The sequence below is a fragment of the Leptonotus elevatus genome, chromosome 2, assembly GCF_054856555.1.
Source record: "Leptonotus elevatus isolate MCC_2025b chromosome 2, RoL_Lele_1.0, whole genome shotgun sequence".
NCBI lineage: Eukaryota > Metazoa > Chordata > Actinopteri > Syngnathiformes > Syngnathidae > Leptonotus > Leptonotus elevatus.
In genome coordinates, this window is record NC_141240.1 from 30,605,114 (window position 1) to 30,626,954 (window position 21,841).

The 21,841-nt window shown below is 39.1% G+C and overlaps 1 protein-coding gene across 7 annotated transcripts in view; it reads right to left on the reverse strand.

Moving 5' to 3' along the window:
• Positions 1–21,841, reverse strand: part of fmnl3 (formin-like 3) — a 42,246-nt gene that overhangs the window by 1,231 nt on the left and 19,174 nt on the right. Inside the window, exons 6-26 of one of the 7 annotated variants that reach the window (XR_015094077.1) lie at positions 21,080–21,226; positions 19,551–19,659; positions 19,311–19,387; positions 16,662–16,755; positions 15,034–15,108; positions 14,852–14,962; positions 14,622–14,771; positions 13,959–14,060; positions 13,435–13,780; positions 11,621–11,725; positions 11,424–11,548; positions 11,127–11,329; positions 9,103–9,406; positions 8,949–9,029; positions 8,715–8,844; positions 7,873–8,033; positions 6,807–6,908; positions 4,257–4,349; positions 4,050–4,173; positions 1,678–1,800; positions 1,206–1,243 (exon numbers count right to left, since the gene is read on the reverse strand). Coding sequence is in view for 6 of the 7 variants with exons in the window: in XM_086068673.1 (XP_085924799.1) it covers positions 1,709–1,800; positions 4,050–4,173; positions 4,257–4,349; positions 6,807–6,908; positions 7,873–8,033; positions 8,715–8,844; positions 8,949–9,029; positions 9,103–9,406; positions 11,127–11,329; positions 11,424–11,548; positions 11,621–11,725; positions 13,435–13,780; positions 13,959–14,060; positions 14,622–14,771; positions 14,852–14,962; positions 15,034–15,108; positions 16,662–16,755; positions 19,311–19,387; positions 19,551–19,659; positions 21,080–21,226 (2,731 nt within the window). In the remaining variant the exon portion in view is untranslated. Of the gene's footprint in view, positions 1–1,205; positions 1,244–1,677; positions 1,801–4,049; positions 4,174–4,256; positions 4,350–6,806; positions 6,909–7,872; positions 8,034–8,714; positions 8,845–8,948; positions 9,030–9,102; positions 9,407–11,126; positions 11,330–11,423; positions 11,726–13,434; positions 13,781–13,958; positions 14,061–14,621; positions 14,772–14,851; positions 14,963–15,033; positions 15,109–16,661; positions 16,756–19,310; positions 19,388–19,550; positions 19,660–21,079; positions 21,227–21,841 lie in introns of all 7 variants that reach the window. The other 6 variants (XM_086068676.1, XM_086068673.1, XM_086068674.1 and 3 more) reach the window with 6 other exon arrangements.

The following is a 21,841-nucleotide window of genomic DNA, read 5'->3' on the forward strand; positions in this document are numbered from 1 at the left end:
GCATTTAGAGTACAACGGTCAACAGGCTCTTGATTAGGCACAACACAATTCAGATATTACTTTCTGTAATTAGATGTTCTGATATTTTTTGTGGACACCCATTCGCACCAACATGATGGCACATATGCCGCCTTGAAAAACACTATTTTTTTTTTCAATTGAACAAACTATTTTTTTTATACTATTAGAAACACGTCTCAATATAATGATACTGTACACTAATGCAATTTATACACTATTGATAACCCAATAGCTAAAAATATTATTTTTGTGAAAGTAAAAAAAAGTATAACAATATCATATCAAATATAATATAAAATAATACATTAAAAAAAGGAAAAATGCCAGATCCACCACACCAGCATCTACCGAAATTCAAACACAATCTGCTTCTTCTGTCTGTGGATCTCACTCTGCTTCGTCTGTCCTTCCTTCCTTTCCTCAGTCTTTCATTTAGTCTCTTGAGGTCTCCCTAATTTATTGTAATTTAAATGTTTCTGAGGTTGGTGAAAGATTTTGGTTGGTAAACCGGTGGGTAGTAGGTAAGGTCTGGTCGGTGCTGGATTTCACTTTCCTTTCTTTTCTTTGATCCTTCCTCGGGTCTCCTGACAACTTCACGACTCTAGCTGGATTCTAAAGTATTTGGTTTAGGTGAATGGTGTGGGATTTTTAATAGGTTTTAGGTGAATTAATGAGCATACACTCACATATGCGCACATAGAAAAAAAAAAAAAAGAGAGCAATGATGACCACATGTCGAATCGGTAAGATCACCGAATGAACAATACTGAGCTCTCTGAGAAAAAAGAAAGAAAAGAATCTCATTAAAACGTTCAGGTGTACCTAATGTTGTGTCCAGTGGTCAAATCTGTATGTTGTGCCATTAAGAGCCTGTTGACCAGACAGCACACCGCGGGCAACAATTAACACGGGACAAAACGTGGTTTGACGACAGAGAGTTGACTGAACGCTGGACGACATGCAACATAAAAGGAGTGAATGAGGATGATGATGGAGAACGGTATGGGGGTGCAGTGATTCTGAAAATGGCCATTTCTGTGTCATATACTGTCTTAATATATTTGTTTGTGTGTGTTATGTAATAAGAGGTTGATTGTTTGCACGAAGGCTGAAGCAGCTGACAGCGGCACACGCGGGCGGGCGGTCGGGCGGGACAGCTTTCAGCCTGGCTACACCTTTCTTACCCTTGCTTAGGAAATACTGTCAAAAATCTTCTTTTCGGCTGGAAGGGGAGACGACAAACAATGGGTGGTTGAGGAAGGAGGAGTCACATTAGCGGGAAAACCCAGCACCAAACATGTTAGTTAGTCTCATGGAACAAAGCATTGTGGGTAAAACCTAGCCAAACCTCTTCATGATGTTAACGTAACGCACAGCCATTTACGTTCCAATGCGGGAAGCTTCCACTCAGTACTTCCTGAGGGGAAGTGTTATCTTTGCCTGTACTTGTAGCGTATCAGCATATTTTTGTACATGTTGACGCTCCCTAAAGAGGTTTGGCTGACTCTCATCACCAGATAAAAGAGTCTTTCATGTCAAACACAAACAAAATGACGGCCCAAGTTAGTGCACACTGGCTGTGGGATGGAGTGATGGGGATCATGCTGCATGCAAAGTGGAGATGGGGGGGGTTGGGGGTTTGCATACGAGAGACACCTGGACAACCTTGGCGTTAAAGGGGGAGGGGCTAGCAGTTGGCGTCGTCGCAGAGGTTGGCTTCACAGAAGAACCGTGAGCCGCGTTTAGCCGTGCGGGCTGTGAAAGGCACGCTCTTCAGTACTGAGGGGGGAGGGGGAGGGGGGAGAGAGAACATTTCTTTATCAGCGGGGAGGGCCAAATACTGGAACACATTCACACGGCATTAAGGAGACGGTCATGACAGCTGTGTATTGGCTGGATGGAGGTTGCAAAACGTTTCCTTCAGTGAAGTGAAACGTTGGTTATTAATTCCAGCGTCACTTGTTTACATTTCAAGCATTGATTAAAAGAAAACAACAGTTAGTGTACGCGTTAACCCTGAGGCTCCGCTTCAACATCCTGTGAAGAGTTTACATCTGTAGTGGTTTAAAAAAAAAAAAAAAGTCTACACACCCCTGCTCTATTGTTAATTCTTTGTAATGTAAAAAAAATGAGAGCAAGATAATCATTTCAAAACTTTTCCCACCATTAACAACTTGTATAACACAACTGAAAAATAACTGGAATAAACAGCTAAAAATATGTGGTTGCACAAGTGTGCACACCCTCTTATATAGGGATGTGGCAGTGTTCAGAATGAACCGATCACGTGCAAACTCATGTTAAATAGAATTCTGCACAAACATGCACACAGATGTTCTAGTAGGCTTTAAAAATATGTATTTATTTATTTTTGCTTTTTAACAGAAGCCTGAAGGTTTTGTGCTAACTTTGCTATTTGGAACTGTTCATAATTCCCTTCATTCCCTTCACCTTGACTAAGGCTTGCCTTAGTGATGAGCAGTGTTGTGTCAAACAATGGCTCAAGAAATGTTTCATTGGTTTCCTAACATATTTATCCACAAGTGGTTCAAGTTTTAATCATCTTAAAGGAAAAATATCAGGGCTTGGATTTATTTCTTAATAAGCTAAGGCTTCCGTATTGTTTTTTCGTCCATTTTCGGACGTCTAATTCTTGTTGTGCCAAATTCTCTCCACTTGATGACTGTTTTCACTGTGTTCTATGGTATCTTAATGCCAATCTTAATCTCAATCGTAATGAATTCCAAATGATTGTTTAGGCTTTAAACAACGGGATCCATCTGATGCCACAAAACTCAAGATGGTTGAATAAATACTATGAAACAACCTGGACTTTATTTTGGGTTAATGGACGGCAGTTGTGTGCCGACTCCCATTTTACGTGAGTTTAAATGCAATTGGTTAATTCTGAACACTGCCACATCCCATTTATAAAAGTTGGGGCCAGGCTAATGCTTTTAATGTGCTACCAGAGCTAGCACAGTAGTTAGGGTGTGCACACTTGTGCAACCACAATATCTCAGCTGTTTATCTTTATTAACCCCTCTAAAATAAACACAATAATGGTGGAAAGCGCTTCGAAAGGATTTATCTTTATCAGGAAATCCTGATAGGGTGTGTAGACTTTTTATATTTGCTTTATGTTCTGCAATTTAACACTCAATGTCCATAACATTCAGTATACCTGCACAATCTTTAATTCAAGAGTTGTATTGACGCCATTTTGGTAAATCATCCTGAGAGCTGTGTATAATATTTTCTTATGACTCTGATGTAGCTCAATGAAGCCACTAAAGTATCAGAATTGGCTATAAAAATAAAAAACGACATCATTTCTGACAATGCTTTTGTTTGTAGCTCATTGTGAAGATGTGCCTAATGGGAGTGTCTATTCAATGTGGGCAACTTCTTTTTCTTTTTTTTTAAATAAAGTGTGAAGAACACAAAAGCACACAAAGAAGCTTCTCTGTAATGGAATAGCTTGGCTAGTAGCAGTTATTGTTTTGCTTCCTGTTTTTGCTTATAACAAAAAACGACATCTGCAGATTTCTGTCCCTACCCGATTACCTTATTTCCCCTATTTTTGTTACTAGCTTGCACATGAAAAAAAAAAAAGTCCTGAGGTCTTGTAACCAATCAGCATGAATACTAACATATTGCAAAATAAGGATGAGTTTGGAGCCTATCATATAGGACGCTCCTTGATATTCTTAAAGTGAAAGTGAGGCGTTCACATGATATGGTTTCTACATTTCAATGTTGAATGCAACACTCATCAGTCCTATTAGGTAAACCAATTGAGTAAATTCCTCAGCAGTTGACCTCTCCCACTTCTCAAACTGCGTGGTTGCACAAGTGACAACTTTGCCAGACGGGCACGTCACGGAATACCCGCTACGCGTTGGATTCCAGATGTGAGGGCGAGTGCACCACATAGCACAAGGTGCATTTCAAAGGAGCCGAACAGTGAATGACCACGGTCGTCCCGGGCCGGCGACGGGACCTCGGAGGGGTGCAGTCTGGCCCACCTGTGATGATGTCCTCAATGGTGCCGTCTTTGCCCTCGTACACGGGCCGGTGGTCTTTGGCCTGCCGCTTGCGCAGCTCTGCGATCAGCTCTTGTTGCTGGTGCCGCTTCTTTTGGGCCTGAACCTGAAACACAGCCGGCAGAAAGCGTTTGGAGTGTTTCCGTCTGCCTTTTTGGACACGGCGCAATGCTTCGTTTAGCAGCGCACCTTCGGGTCATGCTGTTTAGCCTCTTGAGCCAGTAACTTTTCTCTCATGGCTTGCTCCTGCTTTTTCCTTTGTTCGTTGTCCCCCACGGCATCCTGATGAGATGAGGAAAAAAAATCAGCTATCAGCAACAAGAAAGTCAAATAAAAGTCAATGCAGTCGTGGGGCTTTATTTGGAACAGGAAATAAACAAAGCACCTCTTCGGAAAGTCAAATCTTTGAAATTTTATCATGTTGCCTTACCTAACCTTTGTGGAAAATTGTTATTGGGTCAAGGCGAGGTGAAAAAGTGCTTCCTTTCCTACACTACACGTTTCTTAACTGGTGTCATCGCAGGACAACTAATATCTGTACTATTTTGTTTTTATGTCCTTTTCCTTTCTCACTCAAACATCTATTTGAAAATCGGTTTAGCTGTTTTTGTTCATCTTAAAATTGTTATGTTCACATGGCTATTATTCTGTACGATTGTATTCTTGGGGTATGTTTCTTTATACAGTATATGTATATAGTCTTTTGTACTGTTTTGTGACTTTCCAAAATGAAACCCTTTCATAGAGTGGGTAAACTTTGCCGGTTGCCATAAAGGATTATTACGGAAGCGTATTTGATTCACTTGAAAAAAAACAGAACAACTCCTGTTTTTCTGATACTTTTTTTGGGGGGAGTTTTGTTTTTTTGAGTATTTTTATTTTTATTTTCTGTTTTTCAGATTTTTTTTTCTGTTCTACTGAATGTTTTTCTGTCAAAAAAAAAATTCAGAAAAACAAGCTGAAAAAAAAAATTCAGAAAAACAGGAGGAAAAAATACTCAGGGGGGGGAGATTATTCAGAAAAACAGGGAAATAAATTATTCAAAAAAACAGAAATTAAAAATATTTTTTTATTATTATTATTATTTTTTTACCTCTGAACTACTCCAAGTGATTCGCTAATAGCGGAAGAGGACACTTTCCCGCATACCTCCATATGCAATAAGATGGTCATGTTTACTTACTGGCTCTCAATAAAGGAATGAATGTGTATACTGTATTGTGGTTTGTTCTCTAATCTCTGAGGGAAAACCCCTTAAAAAAAATACTCCAAAAAACAGAAAAAAAATATTCAGAAAAACTAAAATTTTATAAAACATGGAAAAATTACTCAGAAAAACCGAAAACAAATATTCAGAAAAACAGAAGAAAATATTTTTTTAAACAGAAAAAAAATATTTAAAAAAACAGGGGAAAAAAAATTCAATAAAACAGAAAAAAATACTCAAAAAAACAAAGCTCCCTCCAAAAATTTGTCAGAAAAACAGGACTTTTTTTTTCAAGTGAATGCAATACGCTTCCGAAGATTATGGCTAACATCCTTTCGTCAATGTCTGGTCAGGTTAATTTTGACTGATGTTTTTTTCCCCCGTAAGATAAGCTGTTCAGAAAATGGATAGATGGATAGTTTTAATTTATCTAATCATTTTTAGAGCGGGTTTGTTTTGTATTTTTGGGGAAAATGCTTAATTTTAGTTTTAGTTTTGACACGTATTGGTTTATTTACTTCTTTTACATAAACCGTAGTCATCCCGAAATAAAAACATTTAAATCAACCCTGAAAATTCAACTCATGTATGAAATAAACTGACAGTATAAACCAAAGGAGACTTTTTCTACAAATACAGTTATTTTAGCTACTTTTATAAACATAAAATGTAGTTTCAGATAGTTCTTTAGTAAACGAAAATGTTTTCAATTTTATTTTTGGACAGTCTTAATTCTGTACAGTCCCGTGTTTAATACAACCCCCTCAAATAAATAAATAAATAATCCTTAAAAAAACAGCGGTGGGGGGGGGGGCTGTCTGTATTTGTGTATAATACCTCCAAATTGCTGGTACCCTTTATTAGTGTGATTCACACTGTGTGAATAATATAAATGAATGAAGATTCAAAACATACAAATAAAATGTAAATGCTTTTAAAACTATGCTCTTTTCCCATGACTACGATTGAAGTCTTTCCAAGTATTTTAAAATCATGTTTTTGAAAATACTGTACACTGTACGCTCTTTTAGTAATTTTAATGAACTATTATTTCTTTCTTTATTTTGGCCCCTGTATAACGCACGGTGGCACAAAGCAAAAAGTGGAATTCAAAGAGGCCCAAACATTATGGATCTTCCCTCTTAATTGAAGACAAGAAAAGACGATTGCTTGATCAGACCCCTGTACACACAAGTCCTTGTGCTGCACATTTCCGTAAGCAGATGCCGTAAATCTGGAGTGAGAACAATCTCAGGAAGTGTGCTGTGTGGTGGGGCAGCGCAAAGCCGTGCACGACTGCAGGGGAGGCGTGGACGAGAGGGAAGAAGCAGTCTAAACACCGCAGCTGCAGCTCAACACTCAGACCCAGCTGGCCTTTCCTGTTATTTGGCCTCAGACTGAGCGCCACGTCCTGTGGCACCGGGGCGGACAAAATTCTGCCCCGTCTGTCCGGGGAACTTCCTGAAATCTGCATTGTGTGAGTGCAGGGGGGGGGGGGGGTTAAGACAGATGCTACTTGTGTGTGCTGTCACCTTGTAGGCCTTGATAAAGCGCACAAACACGGGGAAGAACACCGACGGTGGAGTTGTCTTGGCGCTCTCTCCAAAGTAGTTCACCACATTATTGAAGGCTTCCTGGAAGAGGAATGACAACAGTGTCAGCGATGGATCAATATGATGCATCCAGTCATGTTTAGTCGTGTGTAAGGTTGGATTTACACTACTTTGGCGATACAATTTCAATTGTTTTGCTCCTGACTCATTTGCCCCCCAAAACGTATAAATACGTTCTATTTTAAATGTTTTAAGTGCCCCAAAGACATATTTATACGTTGTTTATGGGTTGTTGTTTTTTATGCTAGAGCATACAGCAGGCTTTGATGCAGCCTCTCAACTGCAAAGAACGGTTGAAGAAATGGTAGTTATTACACAAACGGCCAGCAGGTGGCAGCAGAGCAAAAGAGATCAACCAGGTCCATTTTGAAAAAAAAGCTCTTTTACTCACTGTTCTAAATAGATTTCTGAATAATGATGAAATTTAGCTATATTCTATTGCTAATTGCTGCAAAACGGAAACAGATAGAAAAATATATATTTTTCTTGATGAAAGAAAATACTCTAATCTTTTTTTTGGTAGGTTCCATGTTTTTATAGCAATAGAACACAATATTCTGTGGGCCTTGCAAAATCAGGCAAAATCCAGTAAAACAGCCGGGAGTGAAGGGAATTGCTTCAGTGAAAATGGCTCAGTGGCGCAATTGGTATGTGTAATGGCAGCGGAAACAGACAAAACAATGCATGAAATGGGACATTGTCAGAACCAGGACTCTTTCAAAACAGGAACAAAAAATATATTATCATCTACCACTATGTATGTCTGCAGTTTAAATGGACATTATTAGATCTATCATGTCACCAAAACATGGCAAAAAGAAAAAAATAGCATTACAGATCATTTTTAATGTAAATGAATGTCATCTGTGTTTTTTGACATTGACACTTGATTTTTTTTAAAAGTGTAAATCCAGCCTATGTATGGAGGTTGCTAAGCAATTTTTTGTGTCAGAGGTTTCTTGCTGGCGAGGGCAGCGTCTCCTACCTCTGCTGTCTTGGCATCCCTTTGCAGCTTATCCAGCTGGGCGTCACTCGCCTGGACAAAGCCCTTAAGGACCGAGTGGTCATGAAGACTACATTCTCTCCGGATCAGATCCATGCCTTTTCCCAGCTCTCGCACATCCAGCAGAACATTTTCCAGCGACACTTTGTGCACAGTCAAGGAAACAAGTCACATCTAAAGCATTTTAACTGGCATGATAAAATAAGTGAAGCCATTACAAAACTTTAGATAGGGTAGTGAAGGGCAACTGGCAGACCGCGACCACATTGTGAGTCACCCCTTGATGAATTTAAAAAAAAAAAATTGGGGGGGGGGGGGAGTTTTTCAACAATTTTCTTTGCAAACCCCCCAAAAAATTGTATTATTAAAAATACTGACAAACATTCAATATACTGTATGTTTTCCATGAAAACTGGGAGTTAATGTGGAAAAGAAAGAGTAACTGGAAAAAACTGAACAAATTATAATTTTTTTCTTTTATTTAAAAAATCTGTAAATATGCAAATTTGCAGCTGCCGAACTACGAATATGCATCGACTAGCTTTAAGATGTAATACTACCACTCGCCACTAGATGGCATACATGGCTTTTACAGTTCTACACTACAACACGAGTAGGGCTGATTATTTTTGCGGATTTAGAATGATATGCAGGAAAAACATACAGCAGTTCCCACACGCCCTTCCAGCATTTAAATTGACCATCCCCGAGGTAGGGTTTAGATGTTGATATGCAACTTCCCATCTACATGTTTGTTAAAACAACACTTTTCTGTCTTTCTCATCCCATCACAACTGTTTTGTTTTGACCGAATATGCCCTCACCTGCTGCGGCTTTATCCACAAAGTGCAGTTCATTGTAGAAGTTGGCCAACTCCACATATTTCTCCTTCACAATGAGAGCTATGTAGTGGAGCAGCGTCATCTTCCTGTCTGTAGATTTGGTGTCCAACAGCTGTGCCGCAAAAGAAATGAATCAAAGCGATCCCGCAGCCGTAAACTGTGTAGGAAGATGATGAATGAGCGCAGGTGCCCATAAATGTTTGCTGTGTTACTCACCAGATCAAGACTTTGCAATTTGAAGCCATAAACGCACCCTCGCTTGCTGCTATTCATATAGTTGCCCAAGGCTAAGATGATCTGAAAGTCGATCGGAGGAGTTAATTAATGCACATTCCCGTTCGCAACGGCTCAAAAATAATAGAAAACAAACCTCGAGCATTCTTTTTAACTTTGGCGCGGATTTGACCGAGCCGGAAGCGGCGATGATCGCGTTGAGTTGCGGCGTGAGCATGCTGACGTTGTCGGCGAAGTTCCCGACGAAGGTGATGATGTTCATCCTCTGCGTGAGCCTCTCGATCTTGCTGAACAACAGCATGAAGCGGTCCTCCTCGGCCAGCTGGTCCAGCGGACGGCGCTCCCGCTCGTACTGACGGAGCACCTTCACCTCGGCTTCCGTGGGAAGGAAGCGCATCAGACACTCCACAAAGTCCACCGGTAAGGCCTTCAAGTCAAACCTAGGCAGAAATTAGGATACGGTGTTGGGTGTAATGGTAGAAAAGTCAAGCAATTTCGCTGTCATGCAGTACAATTTCAGTGAAAAATATTCTACTCATTACAATGTGATTCAACATTTTTTTTCTTTGTTTTGAATCTATTTTATACATTGATTAAAAGCAAATATTGTGTTACGGTCCCAGTAAAGTGACAATAAAAATGTTGTCTATATTTGATATTTGATGAGTGAAAAGCCCCGCTCAATTTTTAATGACATATTTCTATACTACGACCTAGAAAACTCGATGCTACTTTGTCTGTCTACACATAATATAATTAAACGATTGAGCCTTAAAGCCTAGAATATATCCCACCAGGTTGTCATGGAGATTTTCCATGCCATGACAACGAGGCACTCTAACCCTAGTCTGTGCAACGGGACGATGCATTTTCAGGATGCAGCCAAAGCTAGCTTGCTTGCTAACCGCATAGTAAAAGTGCGCTTGATTACAGCTAAAATGCAAACATTTCAGAAATGTCTTCAAACACATATAATGTATTTGGAAACTAGGGTTGTCAAAATTTGTGTGTTCATTTTTAATTAATTTAAAGTTCCTTTAACTCATTCACTGCCATTGACGGCTATAGACATAAAAAAATCATTTAAACTATTTCTATTAGTTTAAAAATGTTTCCCACTTTTGTTAAAAAGAGTATGAAAACCTAGAAAAATATTATTGTACATTTAGAACAGATATAAAATTTGTGATTAATCGTGAGGTAATTAGTGAAGTTATGCGATTGATTACGATTAAAATTTTTAATAATCTTTTCTTTTTTTTCTTTTTTAAATTGCAACAGGCGATTAACATTTTTAATTGTAATTAATCGTGACTTCAATAAAAAAATAAAAAAGAAAAGAAAAAATTAATAACCAACGTAATATCTGTTCTAAATGTACAATAAAAAAATTCTAGGTGTTCATACTTTTGTTAACAAAAGTGGAAAAACTAATAGAAATAGTTCAAATGAATTTTTGACGCCTATAGCCGTCAATGGCAGTGAATGAGTTAATGGCACAAAATTTTTTTTATGCGCAATTAATGACGGCCCCTTACTTAGAAAGCGTGTACTGAAGGAATTCCAGTCACAACGCAGCAAACACGTCCACGTCAAAATTTAGCAGGAATACATTTAATCATGCAATATATGTGTGGAGAGTGGGGTCAAGTTGTATTTTACAATTTAAAAAATGTGCATAATTTCACAAGTTACTTCATGTTACAAATTAGATAGCTCTTAATTTGAAAACAAAAATGCACTGAGCTGTTGCCAATGTCTTACAAATGCAATTATGCCATCTAGTGGCAGAAATATTACCTCAACACAAATCCACATCACACTCGTTTTTTACAGTACACGACATCTTTTTTCATTTTAACTCAAGTTTATGAATTATTATGAAGTTACTCTATCAATGACTTAAAGATGCAGCCATGTTTCTATTAGTTAATTTTTTTCCCACTTTTATGTTAAGAGTATGAAAACGTAAAACATATTTTATTGTTCATTTTATTGTACATTTAGAACAGATATAAAATTTGTGATTAATCGTGAGTTAACTATTGAAGTCATGCGATTAATTAGAATTTAAAAAATTCACACCTATTGGAAACAAATCTCTGAATTCACTTGACAGGCTCTTTATAAGAACAAAAAAAATAAAATAAAATTGAATACTTCTCTATTGCTTTGCAGATCTCTTCTGTGGTCTTGTTCGCCTTCCTCAGTGTGATGGCCAAGTTCTTGGAGCGGTTGGCGTCGAGCAGCGTTATTTTGTTTGCCGCCTTCTGAGCGACTTTGCTCTTTGCGCACGACAGATCCACAATAGGACCCTGTGCACGCGTTTTAAACAGCTCCTCGAACCTCTCCAAATCCAGTTCCTGTACACAAGTGATCATTCACAAATTGAACTCCACCCTCTGAATTGAAAGACACAACAAATTAATTTGACGGGACATGAGCCGCTTGAGATACCTCGAGCACCCGTTCATCATCAATCTCATTAAAAACGGTGCCGTTAATTTGATTGGGCTTTAAGGCGGTCCAGTTAAATACAGGCAGGCGGAACTTTGTCTTGATGGGCTTCTTGATTCTAATAGCTGCAAGAAAGTAGAAACGTATTGAGTTTGGCTCCACTAGTTGCGGTAAAGAGGAGTAGCAAGTGTTCTTACCTGAGAGACCAACACTCAGGATGACCGAAGGCGAAGCGTCAGGCAGAGGAGGAGCGAGAGGAGGCGGAGGAGGGGTTGGTGGCGGTGGAGTGGGTGCACTAAGGTCTGCAATAAATGAGGTTTCAGAACAGGTGGAAAATTTTAATTTATTTTTACTAGTGCTATCAAACGATTCATAAAAAAAAAAAAAAAACTAATTAATCACACAATTTTCTGTAATTAATTGCGATTAATCACGATTATTCAAAAAACTAATTAATCACACAATTTTCTGTAATTAATTGCGATTAATCACGATTATTCAAAATGTTCTACTTTTACTTCTATCTTTTCCTTCAAAGTTTGTAACAGATACAGTGGTTTCGGAGTTTGAACATAATTCGTTCCTGCGAAGTGTTCAAAGTCCGAATTGTTCAACCTCCGAAACATTTTTTACCATAGGAAATAATGTAAATGCAATTAATCCGTTCCCAAGCTACAAAAACAGAAAATTCCTATTTTAATTAGTATTTATGTTTTTTACATTTACAGTACAGTACAGTATTTAAACAATAAAAAAAAAATACCGTACCTTACCTGTTGTGGGGTGATGGCATCAGATGATGATAAATGCTACGTTAATGCTAGCTTTAGTTCAGAGCTGAGTTCGTGTATTTTACATTGGGCATTTTGTTAGACTACTAAGCGGTCCTTGCATGCATTGTTTCAAATCCAAATCGTCTCAACTGTCGCAACGTGAGCCTTCGGCATTGCTCGGCTTCACTCGTTTACCTGTTTTCAAGGTACGTTCGGTTTAGCTTGCTTTGCTTGGATGTTCAAACTCCGAGGCATTTTTTACTCCGATTTTTGGGTTGAAGTCCGAATGGTACGAGTTCCGAAACGTTCTAACTCTGAGGTTCCACTGTATTTACTTGAGTAAAATCTTGGAATAAATTTAAAATAATCAAATAGAAAGTATATTTAGAATCAAAGACTGTTCTAAAAGCTGTCTTTGACCTTTGAATAGAATACTTCTCCTGTAAAATACAACTGTTGAACAAAACGATCAAACAAACATTCTCAGAACATCTCACTTACAGGTTTAGTTCTGCTCACGAGCACCAAACTCCAGCAGCATTGGTGTGCGAGGCCCCATGGAAGTAACTTGAGCAAGGAATTTAGTTATGAGATGAGGTGTGCAAATAATATGCTATTTGAATTTGGCTCTGCAGAGTGCACAAATTGCTTTAGAGTTCTCCAACAAGCAAGTCAATCAGAAAGTAAATCTACAAACCCAATTCCCAAAAAGTTGGGACACTATACAAGTTGCGAATACAAACTGAATGCAATTATGTGGAAGTGCCAAATTTCAATATTTTGTTCAGAATAGAACATAGATGACAGGTCAAAAGTTTAAACTGAGAAAATGCATCATTTTAAGGGAAGAATATGTTGATTGTAAATTTCACGGTGCCAAAAAATCTCAAAAAAGTTGAGACTGGAAAAGTCAATTGCAAAAACAGCTGGAAGACCAGTTACCACTAATGAGGTCCATTGGCAACTTGATTGGAGTATAAAAAGAGCTTCTCGGAGTGGCAGTGTCTCTCACAATTTGTATCGTGTCCCAACTTTTTGGGAATTGGGTTTGTATCCATAGCCCATGTTTTTTCATCTTCCCGCCAGTCGCTCCTGCAAGTTTGGCTGCACACCGAGCGAGTTAATAGAGTTAATAAAAAAAAAAAATGCTTTCATGATTTAAAATGTATCTCCAGAGTTAACTAAAAGAAGCCCACCCTTCTCATAAACATGTGAAAAAAAGTTGTGTGTCTGCTCACTTGTGGTAGAAGGAAGTGGCGGAGGCGGAGGAGGTGGCGGAGGCGGTGGGGGTGGAGCTTCACTGGCCGGGGGCAAGCTGGGATCGAGCACCCCTGGTTGCGAAATAGCCGACACAGAACCCAAAGGTAGCGTCCCGACGCCAAGGCCGACGCCTGCCGCGCCCCCGACGCCGAGCGGCTCGATGGCGATGTCTCCGTCCGGTTTCTTGTGCAGGCGGATGGTGCCTTGCTGCTCCAGCTCCAGCAGCCGCCTCTCGATGTTGAAGTGCCTCTGGAAGGCGGCGTCCTTCTCCTTGAGCACCCTCCTCAGGGTGTTGACCTGCGTGTTGGTCGACTCGTACGTCTCCTGAGCGGTCACAGGGGGGCGACGTAGAGCGCAGGATCGTGACTTCACAAGCTGAAAAAACATCCTGCTTCCTGCCTGCCTCATTTGCTATCATACTGATTTCGTGAAAATGATCTACGCTACTTGAGCCTTTTAACCCGTGAGTATTAATCTTCCGTCAATATGACCTCCAGCTTACCCGTATCGCTTGAAGATCTTTATCCTTTTGGAGGAGCATCTTCTCCAAGTCAGCCACTTTCATCATCGTTTCATTTTCAACTTCCAGAAGCTTCTCAGTCACCTGGGAAAACATACATCGAGGCCATCGCGATTAGAGGAGGTGATTTCCACATCGGCGGCAGCTGCAGCATCATCTCTCGCTCCCACGCTCCCGTTTACACTGAGCATCATCAATGAGAAATATGATCCAGCCGGCCAGCGGCGCGATGCAGCGAGCGCGGGACGCAGCTTTTATTTTGAATATGAAATATGACTGCACATGTTGCGCTGGAATTCGTCCTCGTCCTCCTTCATCATTCCTCACCCCTGAGAGAAGAGTTTGTTATGAAATTCCTCCAATGATGTCAGGGCTGCCCACGTTCTTTTCCATGTGTAGACGGACTTTACAAGGCAGCGTGGGATGCAAAGATGGGAGGAGCCAGCATGAGAACAACATCAGGATTGTTACGTGGATCACATTTTCCAAACTTCTCCACCCCGTGATTACGCTGAACCACTTATAAAGCCAAAACACTGTGCGTTAAAATTATAGCGTTGGAGCAGTTATGTTGTATACTGTACGTGCACACACAGCCGAAATTATGCTAAATCGTTGGTGGTCTCGACCGGGTGGTGCACTTACATGAGACAGGTGCTCCTCCAGTTCCTCCACCTTTTCCAGTGCTGCGTTCTTGGTCTCGGCATCTTCCAGCAGACCACCCACGTCGAACACGTTGTCCAGGTAGGCCTGGATCTGCACCGACAACTTGTCACTCTCGGTGTGTTTACATTTCTGAGGGTGGTAAACCACAACACATGGTTTAGTGATACCGAACAGAGCGCATCGTCTCCACGTGATGTCAACTGGTTTACCTCCAGATAGTCGTCCAGTCCGAGCTTGGTGAATTCGAACTGCAGGTGGACTCTGAAGTTCATGTCCTCCACTGAGTGGACCACAATGTTGATGAACTGCATGCAAGCAACCTGCGTCGCGGATAAATACACGTTTAGATGCGAGCCGCGGTAACATTAAAAGAATGCAAAGCGGCTTTGACCATAAAGTCGATGTTTCCCTCCTCACTGCGGAAGAAATCCATCAGGCGCTCAAAACGATGTTTCTCCTTACAGACCTAAAAAAAAACAAAGTGTTACTATTCTAATATAAAATGATTTGTATTCTAATAGTGGTATGTTGTCATATGACACTGAACATGAGCCACATATATGGAAAAGCTGCATCCTTTAATTATTTGCCCTATGCATTGTAGATTGTATTTCTCTCAACACAATTCAATTTGAATAGATTTTTTTTGCTAAAGTAATTAGTTGGTGAAAGCAATTTTACCTTAATTTGCCTTAACTCATTCACTGCCATTGACGCCTATAGACGTCAAAAATTCATTGTAACTATTTCTATTAGCTTAACATTTTTTTCCATTTTTGTTAACACGAGTATGAAAACCTAGATTTTTTTATTGCACATTTAGAACAGATATCAAATGTGTTATTAATCGTGAGTTAACTAGTGAAGTCATGCGATTAATTAAAAATGTAAAAAATTAATCACCTGACGCCCCTAATTTTTAATAATTTTTTCTTCTTAAAAAATAATTATTAAAAATCAGGCGATTAAAATTTGTCATCGTAATTAATCCCATGCCTCCACTAGTTAATTCACAATTTTATATCTGTTCTAAATATACAATAATAATAAAAAATATAGGTTTTTTATACTCTTGTTAACAAAAGTGGAAAAAAATGTTAAACTAATAGAAATGGTTCAAATGAATTTTTGACGTCTATAGCCGTCAATGGCAGTGAATGAGTTCATGTCTACTTATTATCATCATCGATAAACACATTAAAACGTTTTAACATCAATTACCCATCTGAGAAGTTGAGAAGTGTTTTAAAATAATGTATTCTTATCCTCACCAGTCACAGCAAGGCAAAAATAATAAGGCGCACAAATCATCTGACCAAAAATACCCAAAGAAAAGCACAAACAAACATTGGCATGTTTTCCCAGTAAATTCTTTTGCTATTTTTTTTTAGGGCTTAATCAAATGAAAATGAACGGCCATTATGAACTACCAGTGGATGGCTTCTTTAAAATGCTCAGAAAAAATTACTTTTGCAAAATACCACAATAAGTGGGCTCATTCTCTCTTTCTGCCATTTTCCCCTTATTTTGGTATTCAGATGTCTGAGCAGGAAGACCCTCAGTCAGAGTTTGCAGTTCCTAGGCTGTCACCAGGGAGTTGATCCTGATTATTGTTCAAGGTTGTCTCACATCTGGTGTCCTAATGAGATGAATGACCTCTAACAGGTCACCACTGATCTTCCCTTCCACCCTCTGCGGAGGTGACAACTCCCAGAGCTTCTCAACTTTCATCCCTCCATGCTGGCCCTGCAGGCCTCCGCGCATCTTAGCTATATGTGGGGCCATTCACTAGCATTTTTTTTTTTTAAATTATCAACCGATGTGTAAGAACAGATTACTCAAAGACACAATACAGCCAGGTCATTTTAACCAACAAAATAAGCGTTGACTTAAATGGTATATGGCTACGTTTGCTGTTTTAAGTCTATTTCCTTTGCATTACATCAACAGGACTCTGATCTTTTTGACTGAAACAAATAATAAGATAGCTCAAATTGCATGGAGTCCGGCTTTGGGCACCTCTTTGAAGTTGTCAAACGCTGACAGGATGATCTCGTGACCTCCTCGAACGAGGCAGACGGCAGCCAGCAGCTCAAGGACCAATGCTTTTGTCCTGAAAAAAAAAGGGGGGGGGCACCCAGTAGGACAGCACAGAAATTTCAAAAACAAGCACTGAACTCACTTTCAAATTTGTAAACAGGAAAGTTCATTCTAGCTCATTCACTGCCATTGGCGGCTATAGACGTTAAAAATTCATCTTCGCGTATTTTTCGCAATGTAAGGCGCACATTCAATGAATGGCCTATTTAAAAACAAGGCGCACTGTTGATTTTTGAGAAAATTAAAAGCATTTATGTGCGCCTTAAAATGTGGAAAATACGTAACTATTTCAATTAGTTTAACATTTTTTCCCCACTTTTGTTAACAAAAGTATGAAAACCTAGGGGACATTTTTTTTTACATTTAGAACAGATCGAAATGTGTTCCATCTCCCATATATTATATTCCGAGAAAAAACTCGTAAATTTGACATTTTATAAAATGTCAAATTTGCCAGAAAAAAAATCGGTAATTTGCCGCTTTATAAAGTAGGAAATTTGCAAATTTAAAGTGAGAAAAAATCTCATAAACCTGCGAGTTCAAAACATTTTATTATAAATTTATAAAGTGGAAAGTTTGCCACTTTATAAAGTGAGAAAAAAAACTCGTAAATTTGCGAGTTTATAAACTGGCAAATTTTATATCTGTTCTAAATGTACAATAAAACAATTATAGGTTTTTATACTCTTAACAAAATTAGAAAAAAAAATTACTAATAGAAATAGTTCACATTTATTTTTGACGTCTATAGCCGTCAATGGCATTGAATGAGCTAGACTACAGGAATAAATGTGTGTCAATCTCATAAGTGGTGTATGATTGCAAGCCGAGTGTTGATCTTGTGAAGTGATCAACCACTGACTGACGTTTCAGCACTAATCTCCTTTTAGTAAACATTCCACTAACTGTCTGCATGGACGCCTCTCATTCCCAACTTCAGAGAACAAGTGAGCACCATGGAGAAAGGGAAGCATATCATATGAACAGGTTGCTGCTTTCCCCCGCAGGGCCAAATCTAGGAACTAGGAACTGAACTTGTAAAGCATACAGTCCAATGCACATAACAAATTAGCAAAATCCTTAATTATAAAACACTATCTGTAAATTGATATTTGACATTTTTCACCTTGGAAAACAACAAATTGTCACAACATAAAATCATTAAATTATAATGTAGTCAATATTACACATTGTTGTTCACTACTGACCATATTAATGTGACAGTTGAAGCACATGCTGACAATTGACTAACTCTTGTAACAAGTTCAACTTTTACAGCGAAGTGCTTTGACGAATTATTTTTGTCCTACTTTCTTTTTGACAGACACAGTTTGGATTACTAATAAACTTGTTACTATAACTTGTTATAAAATGAAATTTTTTCCAATTTGATTCCAAATGAGCAAGATAACTTTGTAGTGAGGACTCGGGCTGCTCAATTATAAAGAAAATAATAATCACAATGAATTTGATAATGATTGCAAGCACAATTTGGACGAACAATTGTTTTTTGGTGCAAAACAAGAAAATGTTTAAATGTAAAAAAATATTAAGACAAATACATTTCTTTGAAACACTATAATTATTAGGGGTGGGAATCTTTGAATGTCTCATAATTCGATTAGATTTTTGGGTCTGCGGTTCGATTCAGAATCGATTTTTTTAAGATTTTTGATTCAAAATGATTTGATTGACAATGATTTTTACTTCAATCTATAGATGTGCAAGGAATTGTAATGATCTACTCCAGTCTGACTCGCTAATGCTAATCAGCGCGCTACTCGCGGCACTTTTATCACTCAAAAGAACGGCTCCACGCTGCAAAAAAACAACTTTCATTGCAATAACTTGATTGTGACTTTTTCCTTCTACTCTCTAATGTGGCTACAACTTAACAGTGTATTAGACCGCGTGGAACCACACTGCCCCTCAGTGGCCAAATCGGGTACAACATGAACAGCGCTCCAAATAAAGGCACACACAGACAAAGGCAAGACAGTATAAAATAATTTAAATAAAATCGATTTTGGGACATTTAAAATAGATTCTGAATCGTACTAAATGAGAATCACGATTCTTATGAGAATAGATTTTTGGGCACACCCCTAATAATTATGCATGTTTCTTTTGGACCAAACAAGATTTATTAAATTAGTTATTTTAAAATCAATTAAAAAAAAACAAGTGCAAAAACTTACATTTAAAGAATTCAAAATTAGTATTAATAATCTATTATAATATATTTTGTTTAAGATTATGCCAATTTTGTAATTGTGGAGTGTACTAATTGAAATTGTAATTAAATTGTGATTAATTGCGCAGCCCTAGTGATTGCCAATTGTGACATTCCGCCAGCTGTTGCAGTGCATTGTGGAACTTGTAGTAAAAGTATTCAAATTAAAGATGCGAAAAAATATTGTGTTGTCAAATTACCAATGCAGCATGAAATGATAATAAAATACAGTTTCAGGGATGCTGTAATTGAAATAAAAATGATCTAAATATGCCTTTGCTTTGCTTTATTATACGAGCCTGCATTCAAGGTGATGTCTACACATCAGTTCTTACCGTGAGCTCTTATTGTTCAAACTGAGAGCAATTTCATTGACCGCATGAGCATGAGACATGACCATATTGAAGCCGTACTGCATGAAAAGGAGAGACACAGACAACAGGATGTGGTGAGACAAAAACGGGGCATAAATGCAACACATCACAGACAGGGGAAGCATACACGTGTCTGTGACCGATAAATATACGACGATGCATGTACGAGCCTTCGGTTGGCTGAGCAGCACTGTTTGATACCTGGTAGTTCATAATGGCTCTCAAGCACATGATGCACACATGCACGTCATCCTTCTGGCTGACAAGTCGGGAGTTCTTGATGGTTTTGCTGCTGGAGACTGAGCCGTAACTGCAACACATGGTGAAAGTTATCACACGGCCACGATGCAGCATTTCAAATATGCTTTTTCATAGCGCCGCTTGACTGATTTATTCCTCCGCGTTTTTGTCACATGACGCTTGTGTGTGTCACGTGCTGAGAGGCGTGAGCGAGAATGAGGTCTGGCAGAATTCAAAGTCAGAGATGGTTTTTGAGGTTACCGGTGCATGATGGGAGATGCCTGCTTTTCTCGCCACTGTCAACAGGCAATTATGTAACTGACTCGTACAGTCAACATGTGCACGTTACATTAGTAGCTTGTGCACTTCGCGGGCGGGTTCGGTTTCATTTCACTTTTTTGAATTCTTTACTGCGCATATATTATAATTAAAAAGTCATTTCATTAGGCACATATGATCATTCTGAACAAAATCCACTCTTTTTCTTTCAAATACAATACAATGCAATTCAATTCCAAATGTTTATTTCATTCTTTTAAAAAATGAACTGAGACAGAAAGAAGTGAAACTTGCACCTGCCCCTGATCAAAAAAAGAAAAGAAATGAAATAAAATAAAAATTGCCAATAAGATAAGAATATTTCAGTTTCTAAAGGGAGGATAACAACCCTGAAATTGGATGTCATTGTTTGAGTCATATCTAATGTTTTCCCAGTGAGTGTAATCATTCATTACAGTATGTATATAAATATTTTTTTGTCCCAAACATAATTTTAAAGAAGAAGTCAACATTAAACTCTTGACAATAATATGTTATATGTGACCTCACTAGTCTAAACACGACATTCTGATTAATATTACATTTGTGGATTGTGGAGTTATGAAGCAAAATATAGCCATTTGTATCCATCTCAGGAGGCGGCCATTTTGCCACTTGCTCAACCCATCACAGCTCAGCTTCAGAAAACAGATGAGCTGTGATTGGTCGCTGCCTGAGCCCTGAGCAACTGTGATGTCATCTTCAGTCGACAGCAAGTGGCAAAATGGCCGCCTCCTGAGATGGATACAAATGGCTATATTTTGCTTCATAACTCATTTTCCACCAATGTAATAATAATCAGAATGTTTTTTTTAAACAAGGCAATATTAACCAGAATACCATATTTAGACTAGTTGGGCTGCATAGAACATATAATTGTCAAGAATTTTTTTTTGGGGGGGGGGGGGTTTGAGGAATAAGCGGTTAAGAAAATGGATGGATGGATGGACTTCCCCTTTAATAATAATTTGAATTGATATTTTAATGCTCTATCTGGACCTTTTATCAGTGATGCAAGACTCACGTAAGCAACTAACCGCGTTTGGCCTTTCCATAGCCCAGACAGCACCAGCATAACAAACTAGCATGCTGATGCTAATAGCGCACGTTAGCTTAGCAAGGCAAGTCATTAACAGGGAATAGCGGACAGAAGCCAGCTCAGCGATACATACCGGAGGACAGACTGGCGGGCCGACCGCACCAGCGTGTTGCAGAAGGGCTGAGTGCTCATATGATGCAAATCCTCTATGGACCTGCTCCAAGATTTAGCCTTGTCCATGAAGCCATCCTCCCCATTCTCCAGCCCATCAAAATCCAACCTGGGCCATACGCACACAGGCAGACACAAAAAGCGCAGCGGGGGTATAGACCAGATGCAGGGGGCAGGTTAGGTGAGCGAGGCAGAAAGGGGGGGGGGGGGGGGGGTTATCACAAGAACATGATGCGGCTGCATGAGAAAGCTCCGCAAAGACAATTTGTCTTAATCAGGTAAAGTTTAACAATACACATAACAGCATTGGGACAAAATCTTGGGACGCACGGCTTAACCAATTAGTTCATCAGTTAGTGTGTTGATGAGAGAAACTCTTCGGATTTTGGCTTTTGCTTGGAAGCTTTCTTGTCCTTTCTTATCTGAGTGAAATGGCCCAAAAGTACTCAGAGCAGACCTTATCAAATAGGGGGACGGGCCCCCTGAGGGGGTGCGGTGTGATGCCAGAGGGGTTACGTGTGACCCCAAGGTAAGATTTTTTGGGGGGAAGGGGGGGGGGGGGGTTAGGTTTTTGAAAAGGGGTTAGCATACTTCAATAGAGGGTAATTGCACATCCACTCCAGTAGGTGGCAGAGGAGCTCTCATTGTCAGAATGCCAAAGGAGTATTGGCTCTTCTGCAAAGGTGTATTTACAACAATTTTATAGACAAATTATATTTTTTAT